This window comes from Rhipicephalus sanguineus, chromosome 10 (assembly GCF_013339695.2).
Source record: "Rhipicephalus sanguineus isolate Rsan-2018 chromosome 10, BIME_Rsan_1.4, whole genome shotgun sequence".
Classification (NCBI taxonomy): Eukaryota; Metazoa; Arthropoda; class Arachnida; order Ixodida; family Ixodidae; genus Rhipicephalus; species Rhipicephalus sanguineus.
In genome coordinates this window covers 84022008-84037551 of record NC_051185.1, presented here as the reverse complement: position 1 = coordinate 84037551, position 15544 = coordinate 84022008, and the positions used below count along the sequence as shown (strand labels likewise).

At 45.9% G+C, this 15544-nt stretch overlaps 1 protein-coding gene and 1 long non-coding RNA gene across 22 annotated transcripts in view; one reads left to right on the top strand and one right to left on the bottom strand.

Annotated features, from left to right (window-relative positions):
• LOC119372187 (uncharacterized) overlaps positions 1-8648 on the bottom strand; it is an 88468-nt gene extending 79820 nt beyond the window's left edge. The window contains exon 1 of the long non-coding RNA XR_005179458.2: positions 8545-8648. This is a non-coding gene — a long non-coding RNA (uncharacterized LOC119372187). The remainder of the gene's footprint in view (positions 1-8544) is intronic.
• LOC119372182 (Down syndrome cell adhesion molecule) overlaps positions 1-15544 on the top strand; it is a 212355-nt gene that overhangs the window by 175348 nt on the left and 21463 nt on the right. For all 21 annotated transcript variants that reach the window (XM_037642651.2, XM_037642641.2, XM_037642645.2 and 18 more), the window contains 6 exons: positions 6867-6986; positions 7751-7918; positions 8581-8725; positions 10000-10148; positions 12352-12474; positions 15021-15185. In XM_037642651.2, the coding sequence (XP_037498579.1) occupies positions 6867-6986; positions 7751-7918; positions 8581-8725; positions 10000-10148; positions 12352-12474; positions 15021-15185 (870 nt within the window). The remainder of the gene's footprint in view (positions 1-6866; positions 6987-7750; positions 7919-8580; positions 8726-9999; positions 10149-12351; positions 12475-15020; positions 15186-15544) is intronic.

Here is a 15544-nt window from a genome sequence, read left to right as displayed (position 1 = left end):
AACGAACACTAGGCATATGCACCACATGTGCGGGGTTATAAATCGTCACTAGGGAGATTAAAAATGTTTCTGACGTTCGTAATTTCTGTGCTGTGCTGTGTAAGGACATATATTAGTTGAAATTTTAAGTTTTCCCTCCTGAGTGGGGGACAAGCCAGGGGTGCGTTTATGACTAGTTCTTCTGGCTTCTTTCGAATAATTCACCCTCATTCAAACTAGCCGAAGCATCTTAAGAGCACGATCTAACTCGTTTCTCTTTCTTATTTTCTCGTTTGTGCATCTATTAAAACAACAACAAAACGCCAAGTGCAGTGTAGTAACGAAATGTTGCTCGTTCTGAATGCATTACGACGTTAACATCCCATTGTATTAATGGCCAAGATAATTCTTCATTATTCGATAAGCACCCGATATTCAGTTCCAGCGTTGTCGGATTCGCATCCTGTTCGGTCTCAAAAAAATGCATAATTGAAGTGTATCGAATAGTTCTGGAACACTGAATAGCCGCTTTTATAATTAATACAAAACTGCATCCATATTACATTTCCCAAATTTAGCTTGAAAAAGCACGTGCAGTATCGCCAACACATATGCGGATTGATTCTTGGCCAGAACTATTCACCCCCGAGCGACGTAGCCTGTGGCACTACGTATGCTCTCATGTTTTACGCCTATACTATGCCACCTGGGATCTTGTATTTATCCAATCTTTAACCAATCTTGTATTTATTTGGGCGCCGTTGATATGTTGATATTTTCGTAAACTGTTGGACGAAATATTCATGTGAACTGATAGCGCATTTCGATTCGAAAACCGAATCGTATGGGAAACTATCGGATTCGATATTCAAAATTTTCCAGTATTCGCGCACCGGCCCTGCGTGACTTGAAATGTCGCGCGCTGCCAGCGACGCTTAAGAGACTCGCAGGGCGGCCGCGAGATGGCGCGACGTTTCCGCGTGACGAATGGCGCGCGTTACGGCGAATCAAACTAAATAAGCGGGAACGGAAGACGCGTCGTATCGCGGGCCACTGCAGCGGCTACAAGCGAGCTCCGCGTCTTCGCGTTCACACGAACTCCCTACACTGTGACCGTGAAACGGTCGCGCGCAGCATCCGTCGCCTTGAATTCGCTCGTAGCCAAGTTTCGAAGGGAAGCTGACGAAGGAGCGTTAAAAGATTTCCACGCTTTGATTCGACTGCATCCGGTGATATACACGCAGAAGATCGACTATACACACACTCACGATGACGCGTGTGCTGCGGGCGTCGTCGACTCTGCTGGTGTTACTCTGCAACGTCTCCTGGTTTACTGGAACAGCATCACACGGTAAGCGTTCATCTTCTTATATGTCTACCTTACTTCTTATCACATGAATTCAGAAACAGAAGTTGATTAATTGCCCAACTAACTGCAGATCAGAGGTTAAATATAATTTCATTTATTGCTTTAATCATGTCACGCGTCAAGGGAAGGCACGAATAAAGGCAGATTAGAGCAATCTGCATTAGATTAAAGGCTGCATTCACACATCTGCGAACTCTACCGGGAATTAATGATGATGATGATGATTTCCTTTATGCATGGCTCACACCCACTCTGGGGGATTGGCCAAGAAACGATTAATTTAAAGTCGAAGTGGCCACATATGATTTCTATGACTAATGAATTATAGAGCAGTTAGCATCCCTGTCTTCATTGTCTGCACAAATTCAGCAGCTTGAGCAGGCTTTGTTTTTTCTATTTAATTATTTTTCTTTCATGATCTCGTGGTTGGCATACACACGCAGCGTGTTCCCACACCCGCAAGAGTTGAGTTGTGACTGAATTTGTTGTTGCTGGTGCCGCAGCGACAGTATTTCTTTTGTTGTATTCTATAATTCTACATGCTTGCTTTATAGTTCTTAGAATACTTGCTTGTTTTCATTCGGATATGTGTTAATGTTTATACGTGTATTTTTTTTTTTCACGGAATAAATATTGAACTCGCTAGACACTGCGTAGACACTACGTCAGCAGTGTTAACAGCAGCACACCGCACTGCAGCATTTTTGTTTCATGCACAGCCGGGAGCGCAAACTCGGGTCATCCCAGCCTTCTCAAAGGGCTCGTCTCTCGTTTATTTATTTAATTACTTAATTTTATTTATTTGTTTGTTTATTCGCGCCAATGCCTTTACGAACTCCTATACCGACATCTGTTGCGACCGTGGTGTTACAGATGGCGGGTTCTCATTAAGAACTAATCGAATCGCCAAATACTGAGCCATCTATTCGATTCCGATGAAATCGCATCGGCGGCATTCGTCCATATCAACCTATATGTATTGCATCTATATATATACTGCATATAACTTCTCCTTGGGGAGCACGTGCGGATTCTAAAAGCAAGCAGCCTTTGCAGTCTTGCGTGTCTCGCAACAATAATCATCATCGATCACGCTTGCTTGCCTTTCCTTTCTCGAAAACAGCGTGCTCGCTTCATTCCTGTCCAGAATGTTATGTCTCGCTGGTAGCACACACGCCGTTCGTGTCCTCAGTGTATCGAGCGCACGGTGTTAAAGAGAGAGAGAGAAAGTACGCAGGATAAATGATTATCACTGCTGACGGACGAAAGGACGCTTCGACGGGTTCAACTGTTCTTTAAAGTGTAATGTACAGTCGGGTCCACTGTAAAAGGGAACACTTACGCACAGAGCCTGTTTGGATTTTGATCTCCTATAAAATCACAGTGGCTTAGATTTCCATAAGTGTACCGGCAGTTGACAGTTCTGACTCCCTTTGACAGACTAGTGATGTGCACGAACAGTCTTTCCACACCCACTTGCCGTTAGGGGGCCAGCAGTTTGAAAGGTGCCCATTCGAGTGTTCCATTTAACAGTGGACCGTACTGTACATACAGAATATGCTTTAGGTCTCTACACGGGCAACGTAATCTTCTCTTTCCGGCCTAAGTGTATTCATCACTCCACACTTCACCTTTACAAGTCCTTTAAGCGTATAACTAACTCTGTTCTCTCGTTGTTTTCAGAGCCGCCCGTGCTTCAGGAGTTCTCTTTCGCGAAGAACTCCTTCGTGGGCGGCACGGCCGTGGTGCCGTGCGTGGCCATCTCCGGAACCAGGCCCATCGCTTTCACCTGGTTCCACGATGGCGTGCCCGTGTCCTCGGGAGGCCTTAGCGGCGCCAGCGTCTCTAACGTGGCTGGCAATGTGGCCATGCTCACGATAGAGACAGTGTCGCCGACCTCCGTGGGAAACTACACGTGCGTCGCCCGTAACGCCGCCGGCACTGCGGCCGTGTGGGCCACGCTGTACGTACAAGGTGGGTGCGTACACAGCATAGCGGGCAACGTACACGACTCTCATTGCTTATTTGTTGTCAGTAGACTGCCTTAGAATTGGGTACCCAGGCTTTGGGTTTCCTGGGTTCGAGGCGCTATTAGAGAGCTTTAGTTTGTCAGTTAGTCCGTATTTTGCTGTTAGCTGGTAACCGAAGCCGTTGACGGCAGTAGCGGAGGTATCTTAAATTTTGTGCAACTACAACACATTAGATTTTTTTTTGTCTGTCGCGTCACTACTGTGAGTTAATGATTATTTAAGTGACAATGCATTACACCAGGAGTTAAGTAAAGCGTTTAAGTGACAGCAATGTTAACTTAGTGTGTCTCTGGTGATGTTCTGCGTCATGAGGTGTCGCTACTAGCGTTGTTCACCATGTATGCTTCTTCTGCAACCCGTAGAAACATAAACGGTAAAAAGTGCATGGACAAACTAAACTTCTCTATTAGATAATTTTAGAACTCGGTACCCAGACACTGAGTTCCTTGGATGTGCACGCTATTTTCGAAAAATACCGTGCGCACCCGAGGCTCGCGTTTGACGCATGCGCATTGCGAAAACACAAGGCGGTTGCGTACGCAAAGCTTTGGGTGCCCCATTCTAAAAGTGTCAATTATATTTGTCATGTTTACTTCATCGTGTTTGCTTTATTTATATGTTTACTTCCCCATAAAACTTACTTTCCGTGTTCACCGTGTCTTGTCTCACTCGCTTCGGTCTCTTTACTGTGTGCATACAAATCACTAAATCACGTGGTGTTGACGCTTGACATTCAGCGTTGCGACCGTTTATCGGCTGTTTTTTGAACATTGAACATTTTGAACATTTTTGAACGAACATTGAGAACATCGTGTGTTCTTTTCAATTTTCTATTTTACAAGCGAATTCGTTCTGCGCTTTATTTTATGCAACGCCTGATTATCGGTTATTTTCACCGCTTATCACATCGGCCAGCGCTTCGAGAATTTTTCTTGTTATTTATGTTATTTGCCCTTCACGCGCATGCCAAACAGAAGCGGCCTATTTACATCCGAGCATATTTTTCTATATTTTTTCTGCTTCAAAGATTCAAATATGTCATCCAAGTGACACATATGCGTTACGCTGCTACAAAGTCAATAGATAGAGTTCAAGTGTGCTTTTTCTAAGCGGTGTTCTTCGTGCTAACAGCATACTTAATGGAATGGGACTTGTATTATAAACATCGCACATAACATTAAATTACATCTCGACAAAGTCTACAGATGCCAACAAGAACACCGATCTGTGCTACACGTTTAAGACACGTGTGAACGACACACTTCCTACCGTAACTACCTTTCTCACTTCCCGCTGTAATACTGTGCACTATACTGAAGTATGTGCGGAAATTGTTACTACTGGACAGCGTACATGAACATGTCTCCAATGACGTGTCGATTCGTTGTCGAATAGTTTATATTAATAACGAAAATTGCCGTGGTTACATCGCAGACTTGTCTGCGGTGACATAGAAAGCAACACTATCAGTGGTCACAAAACGTTATCATTTAAGATTATACTATTGTTCGCGTTTATTACTGCACACTAATTCCGAATTATCTCCGTCAGTTCCGCTGCACGAAACTAACCAGCGCGCTAATAAAAGGGGAGTGAAAGACAGCAATTGCTGGCAGTGCAAGCCCACGTGCATATACGCTAATTGGACGGGATGAACGCGTGCGTGGCGGGTTGCTTTATTAATTTCTTGGCAGGGTTATTGGACGCTATGCGTGTAGACTCTCACAACTAATTATGTACGTGTTAATGAGACGCGAATGATAAACCGCTTCGAATACGGGGTGGTGTTGAACTTCTGTGCACATGTGCAACAGCACTCGCTGAAGAGAGAGTGATCGTCCGGACGTGAGTACTGAATCTGCCTTGCACGCTGAACGTTGTTTTGCAATCTCCGCGCTATGCGGCGCATTTCTACCAATATCTGGTCGCTTTTGACAAGTGCCACTTCTTCACATTTTAGGAGAAACTTGCTAGAATTCGTGATTTTGTGTGCATTGTGTGTGGTTTTTTGTAGTGTCGATTGTGACTGTCTAGAGTGTCGTTTTTAAATTCAGAGAAACAGCTTTAGATGTGCATTGTGTGGATAATGTAAAAAAAAAAAACTAAAATAAAAAGCATCGGACAAAGGTTAACACCAGGATATGATGTTTACAGCTTTCGAACTCTACAATGATAAACGAAATTAGATTTCTGTAAATTGCACATAATAATAAACTATAGTACACCGGAAGAAAAATATCCTTGACTAGTAGGATTTCTGCAATACCCTGGCAAACATTGTAACGAATTCGTAAACATAGTAACAAATTCGTGTTAACTGTTAATTAACAATCAAATTTTACAGCTCCAAATTTTCTGACGGATGCAGGCCATGAGACGGTGTTGTCTGTTGTTGATGCAGCGTTCCTGACGTTCCTCACTTGTAAACTTTGTGCTTTTATCTTTTTCTGCTATTTAGCGATTTTTGGCAAAATTATGAAAAATTGTAGGCCTAGATGGACGGTCTCCGTTTTACAGTCACCAAAATTTAAGCTTTTCCTTCAAGCGTAACAGATTTCATACGAATCGACCCACAGGTTGTGTCATGAAAGCGTTTCTGCGTTATTTGAATGCGAAACACTGTGGTTGGCCCCGAAATAAGAAATGTTTATAAAGTTACTCACGACATGGCTCATAATAAACCGTCAAATTGTACGCTCGGAAAACACGGGTTGAGACGTCATATTGACAATTCAACAGTCGCTTAACCTAACAATCACAAGTGCTGCCAGCATCTGCATTCGATACTTTACTGTTGACGAATAACCATCAGGGCAATAGGCAGTCAAAACGTACCAAGGCTTCACGTAGAAAGTCTTACAAAACTGTTCCCAACCATGAATGTGCGAAAAACGTAAGAATGCGATGCAGTCCATGACGTCATGCGGACGTCACTCAAGAGAAAGGAACGCAAAGCTTAACCTACATATTTTTATCCGCGGACAGTGTCTGCGATCTCGGAGGCGGTGCTTTTGCTTACAGTAGGAGCCAGAAGCTACATCAACGTTACATTACCACCCATTCGTGGTTTTGGAAACAAGGCGTCTATGACGTAATTCTGGCTCCGAATTTTGCTTCTCGCGATTGCAATGAGAAAAAAGCGTAGCCTTCGAGATCTCTCTCTGTCGATCAGAAGCAACCCCCGCTGACGCACGGTTGCTGAGGCATGGATTACAGCGCCAATAACAAAGCACTGCCGCCTAAAGAAAAAAAGAAATAAAGAAGAAGTGCTGTGAACAAACCCTGTCTCAGGCTATATACAACTCTTCTCTGCTGTGCTCACTTGGAGTTGAAAAGTGACCATGCCCCTATAAAGCGTTCTTTCAAATGTTTGGTTCTGTGAAATTTTGTGAGCGTGCTGAATTGAAGCCTGTACAGCGATACTATTTCCATGCGAGTTGCTCACGGTGTACTGTCGGGCTGGGCTTGTGTGCACGGGGAAATTGCAGCTGCTCCAGTCTGGTCTGCGGAACCGAGTGACGCCGAAGCTATTCAAGGGAAGAACCTGTACCTGCCATGCGGAGCCGTGGGATACCCGAAGCCCAGCGTGGTCTGGAAGATACAACTCGGTGAGCCGCTTTGCCGAATGCATATTAATACCAGGAGCCCATAAATTACAGCTCGATATCTTCAGTGAACGGCTGGATATGCGTGCTTAGGCGTCTGAGACAACGAAAAGCAGACGAACGCAATATGTTACATGCAGCATTTGTGAAAAAAAAAAAAACTAATTCACTGAATGAACGTACATTTCATTTACACCACATCCAACTACTACGCACGCACGCACGCGCACGCACACACGAGAAAAAGAATTAGCATCGAGAAATTATGCTTTCTTAGCGACAGCTTTGTTTGCCACCGACGGCGCATGTGTGCACTACCAGGAGAAAGCGGCTTACCACAGAAATACCGTTGGGTTTGCAGGTGCAGGTGCTTTGTGAAAAGCTTCGATGATGATGCAGGTGAATGGAGCTGTCATCAGCAGTCGCGCGTGGAGGTCACAAAATAAACGAATTTGCAATTTGCACACACTTTTGGTTCGCGTATCACGCCCGATAGACACTAATGGCTGTAACAGACCCGTGCAGAAAGCCAGCAGCATGCTCAGCGAGTTGGTACTTTATACAAATCAGGGATGAGAGGAAACAAAGAAACGTCAACGTGACGAACAGACGTTCAAGCGACGCTTGGAAGTGCCTGCTTTGTCGTGTGATTGTATCCTCATTAGACTTTTCTTCCGTGTGCAGAAGCATATGCTTTACAGGGTGAACGATACACGCAATTCTAGAAAGAAAACACCTAACCTTTGCATTTTGTATTTCCGGTACAGGCAACCGCGAATTCGTGCCTCTTCACCCGGCGGGTCGGCAGCGCATCCTCGAGAACGGCACGCTCGTGGTGGCGGCCGTAGAGACGCAGGATGCCGGCGTGTACCGATGCGAAGTCAGCAACGGCATCGAGCCGTCACTCGGGAAGACAGTCACCGTCTCCGTGCACGGTACGGCTTATACAACACCTTTCTGCTGTCAAATGCTTGTTCTCAATTCTACACGCAGTCTCGTCGGCCTGCGTCATCACCTAACAGATCTTTACGAGATAGTGGCCTCTTGCCACGGAAGGTTGTCCAATCTGAACAAACACGTACAGTCCGCTGAGTTACAGTTCGGGTTCCTGCACTTGCAGCTCCTCAAGCGTTCTGAAAGAAAGGCGCTTGCTCATATATGTAGCGCATGTTGCTTACGTTCTATTCTATACAGCTAGTCAGAGTGAGCGTTTTGATCGCATGGAGGTGTAGAGAAAGTGTCGAAGAGTATGACAATTAGGCTAGGTGCAACATTTTGTTTATTTGAACGATTCTACGTCAAAAGGGCAACCACGATCACTTTCTTTCTAGCGAAGGCCATCAGAGATAGCAGACATATCCTTAACACCATGTCATCGTCATCCCTGTGCTCACCTTAGCAACTAACCGCAGTCATGGTGCCCCAAGAGTAAATGAAGGAGTTAGTAGAACTCCTTTGTGGGAGTAATTGGTCATAGCACATGATTGTGACTGTTTCGCATGGGGACGGGGAAGTGACGGCGCCGAGGCATTGCGTTCGCATCCACTTTATAACAACTTACCGTTGTTGTCATATGTGGTGACGCTGTGCTGCGCAGTGCCTCCCGCCATCGCCAAGGGCTCCACCGAGGTGTCCGTGAAGCGCGGAGACATTGCCAAGATTGCCTGCGACGTCACCGGCGAGCTCCCGCTGGTGGTCACCTGGGAGAAGGACGACAGCCCGCTCATACCTTCCACCGAGAGGTGAGTTCCAACTTGCCCCAAAACGAGCCCTTCTGAAGCAAGAAGCGATGAGGAAGTGTTATGGAAAAGTCTGTCGTCACTTGTATTGAATAGAAACGGGTTCTGTTCTCGTAGCTAATAACGCCAGACATTGAAGGTCCATGTTCGAGACACGCCCAAATGCAATTGTGTCTACGTTTTGAAACAAATCGGGAGTAGCCGCCATGCGGACCAATCGGGAGCCGAGAAGATGGCCAAGTTGACAAAATGGCGGAATATGACGGCGCTGTGAGCCCCTGAAGTCAGCACACGTTTTAGTTGGTCCGCAAACTTTTTAGTGCTGGCGTATTACCGAGAACGCGAACGAGGTGCCACGCGGCGGCGCAGAACTCAGCCAAACAATGGAGGAATTATCATTACAGTAACGTGCAATGCATGCCACTTGGCATACATTAGTGATATTAAAGACAGCTAGTCCAACTTTCCATTTTAATGCAGATAGGTTAGCGTATGCTGCTTCGCTGCTGATGTAAAATTTTCGTGAGCGGTACAATCGTCCAGAGCTGACTTTGTAAACCTTTCTTTAAGGCAGCAACACTCGTCGAGCGCACACACAACGACCCTAGAGACTGCAAACAGACGAAGCATCACGAAATATCGCCACCATAGACTTTTAATCTGGTTAGCACTTAACCGGGTTACCGCAGCCATAAGCGGATGGATAGGTGGTGCTATCAGTGGCGCTGACATGAACCAGGAAAACACAGCGATATCATTACTTTAACCAAGTATACATTCCACTTCAGTGCATAAATGTTCAGCAGCGGCTTAATTCCGAATACTTTGCCTTTTCGAACTTTCGTCTCTCGACGACTCTCGGCGAAAATAAACAACAGTGATAACTGTAGTTTGAATAAGCGCCACAAAATTTCGATACCACCGTCAGGTAACCCGGTATTCCGCATATGCATTTGCGCACACCGGAATATCATACAAGTTAACGCTATCTACTTAAAGCAGCAAAGTTTGTGTCGCGTGGTGCCCTGGTCATAAAGGTTACAGGCCGACGAGTCCTGCAGCCTCATAGTCTCTTGTAAAGTATCAGTAAAAACTGCGAAAACTGCCGCGATTGATGATGCAGCAACTGTACAACAGTACGCACATTGCGTTTACAAAGTAACGTAGACTTACGGGCCGCAAGCGTCTTGCATAAAAACCAATGCGCCCTCGGTAAAGCGTATATTCCGAAACTATACAGACGCGCGCTTTCTGTTTTTTTTTTTCTTTTTATTCAGGTACGAGACTCACGAAGAAGTGACGCCGACTGGCGTCCAGTCCGTGCTGGTGATCCACAACACCGTGAAGAAGGACGCCTCGCAGTACGTCTGCATTGCCAAGAACGACTACGGAAAGACCAGGGACGTCTTCAGGCTCGCCGTCCTCGGTGCGTAATCGCGAGTTACACGCAGGCTTCGTCGTTATCGAATGCTCAAAACCATAGGCGTGCGCAGGGTCCTTCGTTAGACAGGGCCAAGCTTTACCGCAACGCCCCCCCCCCCCCCACTTTCCTTCTTAGTTGAGTCCGATAGAAAACAAACACCGTAATAGATGCGAAAACGAAAATTAAGCCTGTTTCACATGCGAGCGACTGAGCGGCGGGGCCCGCGGCGATTGAGCGGCGACAGGACGCTCGGACGCGGCTTCGTTTCACATGCACCGCTTTTGCGCGGCGCGCGCCTCTGCGATGCGCAGTGATGGTTGTGGAAAGCGCCCGTCACCTCCGGGTTTCCTTTCTCCGAGTTCGCTTGTTTTGGTGCACTTGGGTTGCGAGTTTCATCAGCATTCTACTTCGGTGCTCGATTTTCACGAGCCTAAAGCTTGAATGACGAAAATGTGCAGTGTATCAGAGTGCAATTAAACAACTTCAGTAGTCTCGTTTATTTCTGTTCCAGCTTTCTTTTTTTACCATGCAAGTCTTCTTGCATGATCATACACTTGGCCATAAAAAAGCAAAAGAAAGAATTGGTTTTTGTGTTAAGCTTTCACGGTGCTTTCGGTGGCTTTTGCTCTCGAATGCCGCAAGGCGTTGGTGCGCCGTCTGGGCCGGCAACCATTGCAAACCCACAATTTCGTCGTCTAGGGGGGCTCGCATTTGTCGTCTTCGGGGTACGTGACCGTTGAGAGAGAAAAAAAAAAGAAAACAGTAAACCATTCGAACGTGCTGGGCCAGAGTAGTAAAAAAAAAAAACTGAAACAGCGACCAACAAGAGCTCAGTGCCGTAGCGTCCCCCTGTACGGACCTGTGTTGGTGCCACGATTCGAGAAAGATACAAAAGAACAAAATGACACGTGCAAACGATTTGTCTGCTTTGATGGAAGCGCAGTTGAGAACAACAAAAGGAAAAGAACGGCGTTTCTACACTGCCAGCTCGTTAGAGCGAATGTCGACTGCTAGGAAATCGAGTTCCTCCAGGCGCACGCGCCCGCTCCTCGACTCCGACCCTGCAATCACGTGCTCCTCACGTCAGTGCTGTCCCATTGGGTGACCTTGGGCAGACGCTCTGCCGCGAGCGAATTTTTCCAACTCCGGCGATCTCGATCGCCGGCGTTACGAGCGTCCACTGGTCGCTCTTAAAACCTGTTCTTGGGCTCCCGCGACGGCAGCCGCTCCGCTCTTGGAGCAAAATCGCTCGCATGTGAAACAGGCTTTAGGCGACGACGTGCTACTTACTACGGCTAGCCATTGGCCCCTGGCTTTCCGGGGGTGCTCTTTTGTACCCCGAACCTAAAGATGCGACGTAGTAGGTGCTTTTTGTACACCCAGAAAGCGCGCCCGATTGCGTTGCTCGCATGACTGAAAACCGGACTTGCCCGATATACGTGATCCCCGGTTGTTGACGATCGTTCATTCGAAAGCGGTCAAACTTAATCAGGGTCGCGAATTAGGGGAGCTAAGCCTTTCATTTTCAGAGGATTACGATTCGTGCGCGGCATCTGCACGTAGAGCCTGTAATGAGCCAAATCCCAGTTCAGTATATTAAAATTATTATATAGCGTCGTAAAACGACATTGGTGTATTTACTTATTTTGTGCTAGACGCGTGCGTTTCACTGTTGCCAAAAACGTTTTAACGGAGTAGTAGTCTCTGTGAGACCTCGATGCATTTTGCTCTTTGTGCCGTTTCAGTAACGACACAGAAGAAATAACTTTTTATTTCAATCAATCAATGGAACTTTATTTTTGTGAACAAAAATTTGCATATAATTTGCATATACAAGACTCATTTGGGCCGATAGCCGAAATTGGCTAAAACAGAAAAGAACATACATACATACATACATACATACATACATACATACATACATACATACATACATACATACACACACACATACATATATACATACATACATACATACATACATACATACATACATACATACATACATACATACATACATACACATACGCGTGTGCATTTACTCTTTCGAAATTTCTCAACTATATTTCTTCTAAAGTGCTACATGTAAGCAAAGACGATTTTCTTGTTCTGGTTAAACATCTCTCTTCCGTGTGCTTGTGTCTGAGGGCCGAGTACTAATCCAAATACATTCTTTCCTAATGTTATCGTCCGATCTTCGCTACAGAGCCACCGGAGAGCCCCACCAACGTGGCCGTAACCGAGCGCGGTAGCCGCCACGTGCAGATGAAGTGGTCGCAGTCGAGCAAGTCGGTGACCCGCTACCTGGTGCGCTACTGGAAGAAGTCGGGTGAGTTCCTCCGCGGCACCCAAAGCCCGCGTTCGATGCTATCACCTCTCCCGCTGAGGGCTTCTGTATGTGTGCACTGCGCGTGTGAACGCTTTCTCAATACGCGGCGGCCGAGATTGCGACCCTGAACAGAGAATGCTATCGACAGGCGCATACGCTATCGGTGGCACGTTATCGGTGCGGCCTCTCGAACGGCCACTCGTCGTCGGCAAGATGAGAGTCCCGGCTTTTGATCTTGCCCGACGGCGAGGCGTTGACCGACTGATAATCCTCTTTGGTGGACATGCGATATGTCTATCCGTGCCGAGTAAATAAGGGGATTACGCCGAGGCTGGGAACGCGGGACATGTTCTTCATTCAGCTAAGCCAAGAAAAAATTCACACGGTCTCATATGCATTCGCTTAAGACCACTCGAAGGCAAAATCCGTCGTCTTCGTTTTCTTGTCAGTTGATGTATTGATCCTCCCCTGCCCCCCTCCTAAAGATTTCTGCATTTAACGTGGTTTTGCAATGCCTCCGGGATCGGCCCACCTCTGACCAAGCGACGATGCCATGTGATTACGCCGTCATGTAACGGCAAAAGTTTTGTGGAGCTGTGACGTCATGAATGTATTTTTCTTTTTGCATCACGTCGTCTTGACGCTGCCGCCGACGGTCACTTCTCGCGTTTCATAGGGCATCTATCGTTTTCGCCTTAAGGAGAGACGACGTGGGTCTTGAAAAGTGTGTTTTTAATAGTTGGGTGAACAGAATGAAATTTATTACACTTATTCAGTTTTTTGTGCAGATTCCAAATGTGTGAGTAGATTTTTAATAGCTGCATTAGAACAAAAGATATGCTATTTCTACAGCGTTTTCTAGCACATTTCTTACGGGGATTTTTGGCAACTTCTTATCGTCAAACACAAAAGCAAAGTATGTGGCAAGATTGCCAGAAAGCTGATCTAGCCGATGATGCTATTTATGTTGTTATAATGTTGTTTACCAAATGATAATTCTCGATAATCATAAATTGTATGAAGCAAAAGTTTTTCACTCATATTTGCATGTATTTATATTGCATTCGAATTTCGATGAAAACAATAAAATTAGCATCATCGGCTACACGAGCTCTCTGGCAGTCTTGCCACGTACTTTGTTTTTGTGTTTGACAAAGCAAAGTTGCCAAAAAGTACCGTAAGAAATAAGCTATCAGAAATTGCATATCTTTTGTTCTAATGCAGATAATAAAAATCTACTTGAAGATTTGGAATCTGCAGAAAAAACGGAATAACTGTACTAAATTTCATTCAGTTAACCTGACTAATAAACTTTTTTCAAGACCCACGTCTCCCCTTAACCCTTCCAGACGCCACCTATGAAGAACTGTATGTAAATGCCTCATATTGATATTATTCTTTCAAGGCACTCGAGATTCTGTTTGAACAAAAACAATGTCACAATACGTTGATTTATATGTGTTATAGTAATTAATCCTAATTAAATTGTAGTTAAATATATATTTATCCTCAAGTCAGTCATTCTCTGTTCTTGCATAAATAGAATCAAATCTCAGGCTGAAAGTACAGTGCAAATTCGTTTTCGGTTATGATCATTGTGAGCAAAGAAAAATTATACTTTTGTTGTGGCCCGCGGGAGCGCACGTGGAACTATTCGTCGAACGTGGTAGTGCCTTCAGCAAAGTGGCTATATTCAACAGTGCACTGTGAAATGATGTTAAATGAAGACACATTTATTACGTAGGAGGTTCAATTCATTAATAGGCCAATGTATCTTGCGATTTTTTAGCCACTAGTCAACACAACTAGCAAGAATAAGTGATGTACACAATTGTGTACAAAGCGTTTTAAAGGGTCAAAGACAGCGGGTGCTTTTAGCTAACGCTAAGAAGATCACAGGCGAAACCCTATGCTCTGTCACGCACTCTTATAAGTCACCTGATCCACTCTTGAGTTACTCTAACGTGCGTCGGTTCACTCATGGCTTACCTTACGTCGATTGAATACAGATATACATTGCGTTCTTTTTAATTGACTTTAATTTGTACACATAATCATTTAACATCGGAATTTAATGCCACGAGAATTTCGGTGCCATTCATGCTCACGACGCTGCCGCACGCCGGATTGTTTTGTCGATGAGCCATATAATGTTTCCGGCTTAAAATGCGCAGGTTCGCACGCGAGCGGAATCACAGAACGCGATACCGAAGTATTAGATAACGATAACCAAGCAATGTTCGCAGTTTTGTCGGCTCTAGCAGAGATGAAACGCGCCGGTCGGCTCCGTCGGGCGAAGGAACATGAACGGGTGCCGGTGTGGGGGCTGCGTCGCTCGGATTAAGGTGCGCTGGCGCGCGCGCTATCTCGGCATAGATCAGCAAGGTGCGCTGGCGCGCGCGCTATCTCGGCATAGATCAGCAGACCACTCTTGCTGAGCTTTCACCGCTTACTTCGCGTTGAAGGCACAGACAGACGATGGAGCAACATCGATCTTTTTACACACATCATCAGTACTAATTCATTCATTTCTTTCCTTATTTCAGGTAAGGGCAGCGTTCTTCAGGAACGCGAAGTGGACGGACTGCGTCCCAGCCTGACCGTGACCAAGCTCCATCCGGGCACCGAGTACACGGCCGTGGTGCTGGCGGAGAACTCGGTCGGATTCGGCGAGCCCTCGGACCCTGTGCACTTCACCACGACCTCCGAAGGTACGATATATGCGCACGACCATCGGGCTGCGTCCGCGTGCCTCTTTTCATGGCACTGTGTGAATGCTGTAGCTAGCGTACAAATGTCGCAGCCGATGCATCTGCATTCGACTTGCTTGTCGAGCGAAAAGGCTGTTTCACATGGGTTTGTTTTTTCAAGCAAAGATTCTTATGAGTTACAGTTACAGTTTTCGGTGGCGGCGTTGTCGTACACGAAAAATCCAACGAGTCTACAGAAACGGGCCTCTCTAAGGTGCGCCGGTGACAAGCCTATTTGTATGCGTCGTTGTCTAACAACTGTTGCTCTCTCAATTGTGGGCTTGCGGGCGATCAGTCGTTTATGATATGGCAGTCTGATC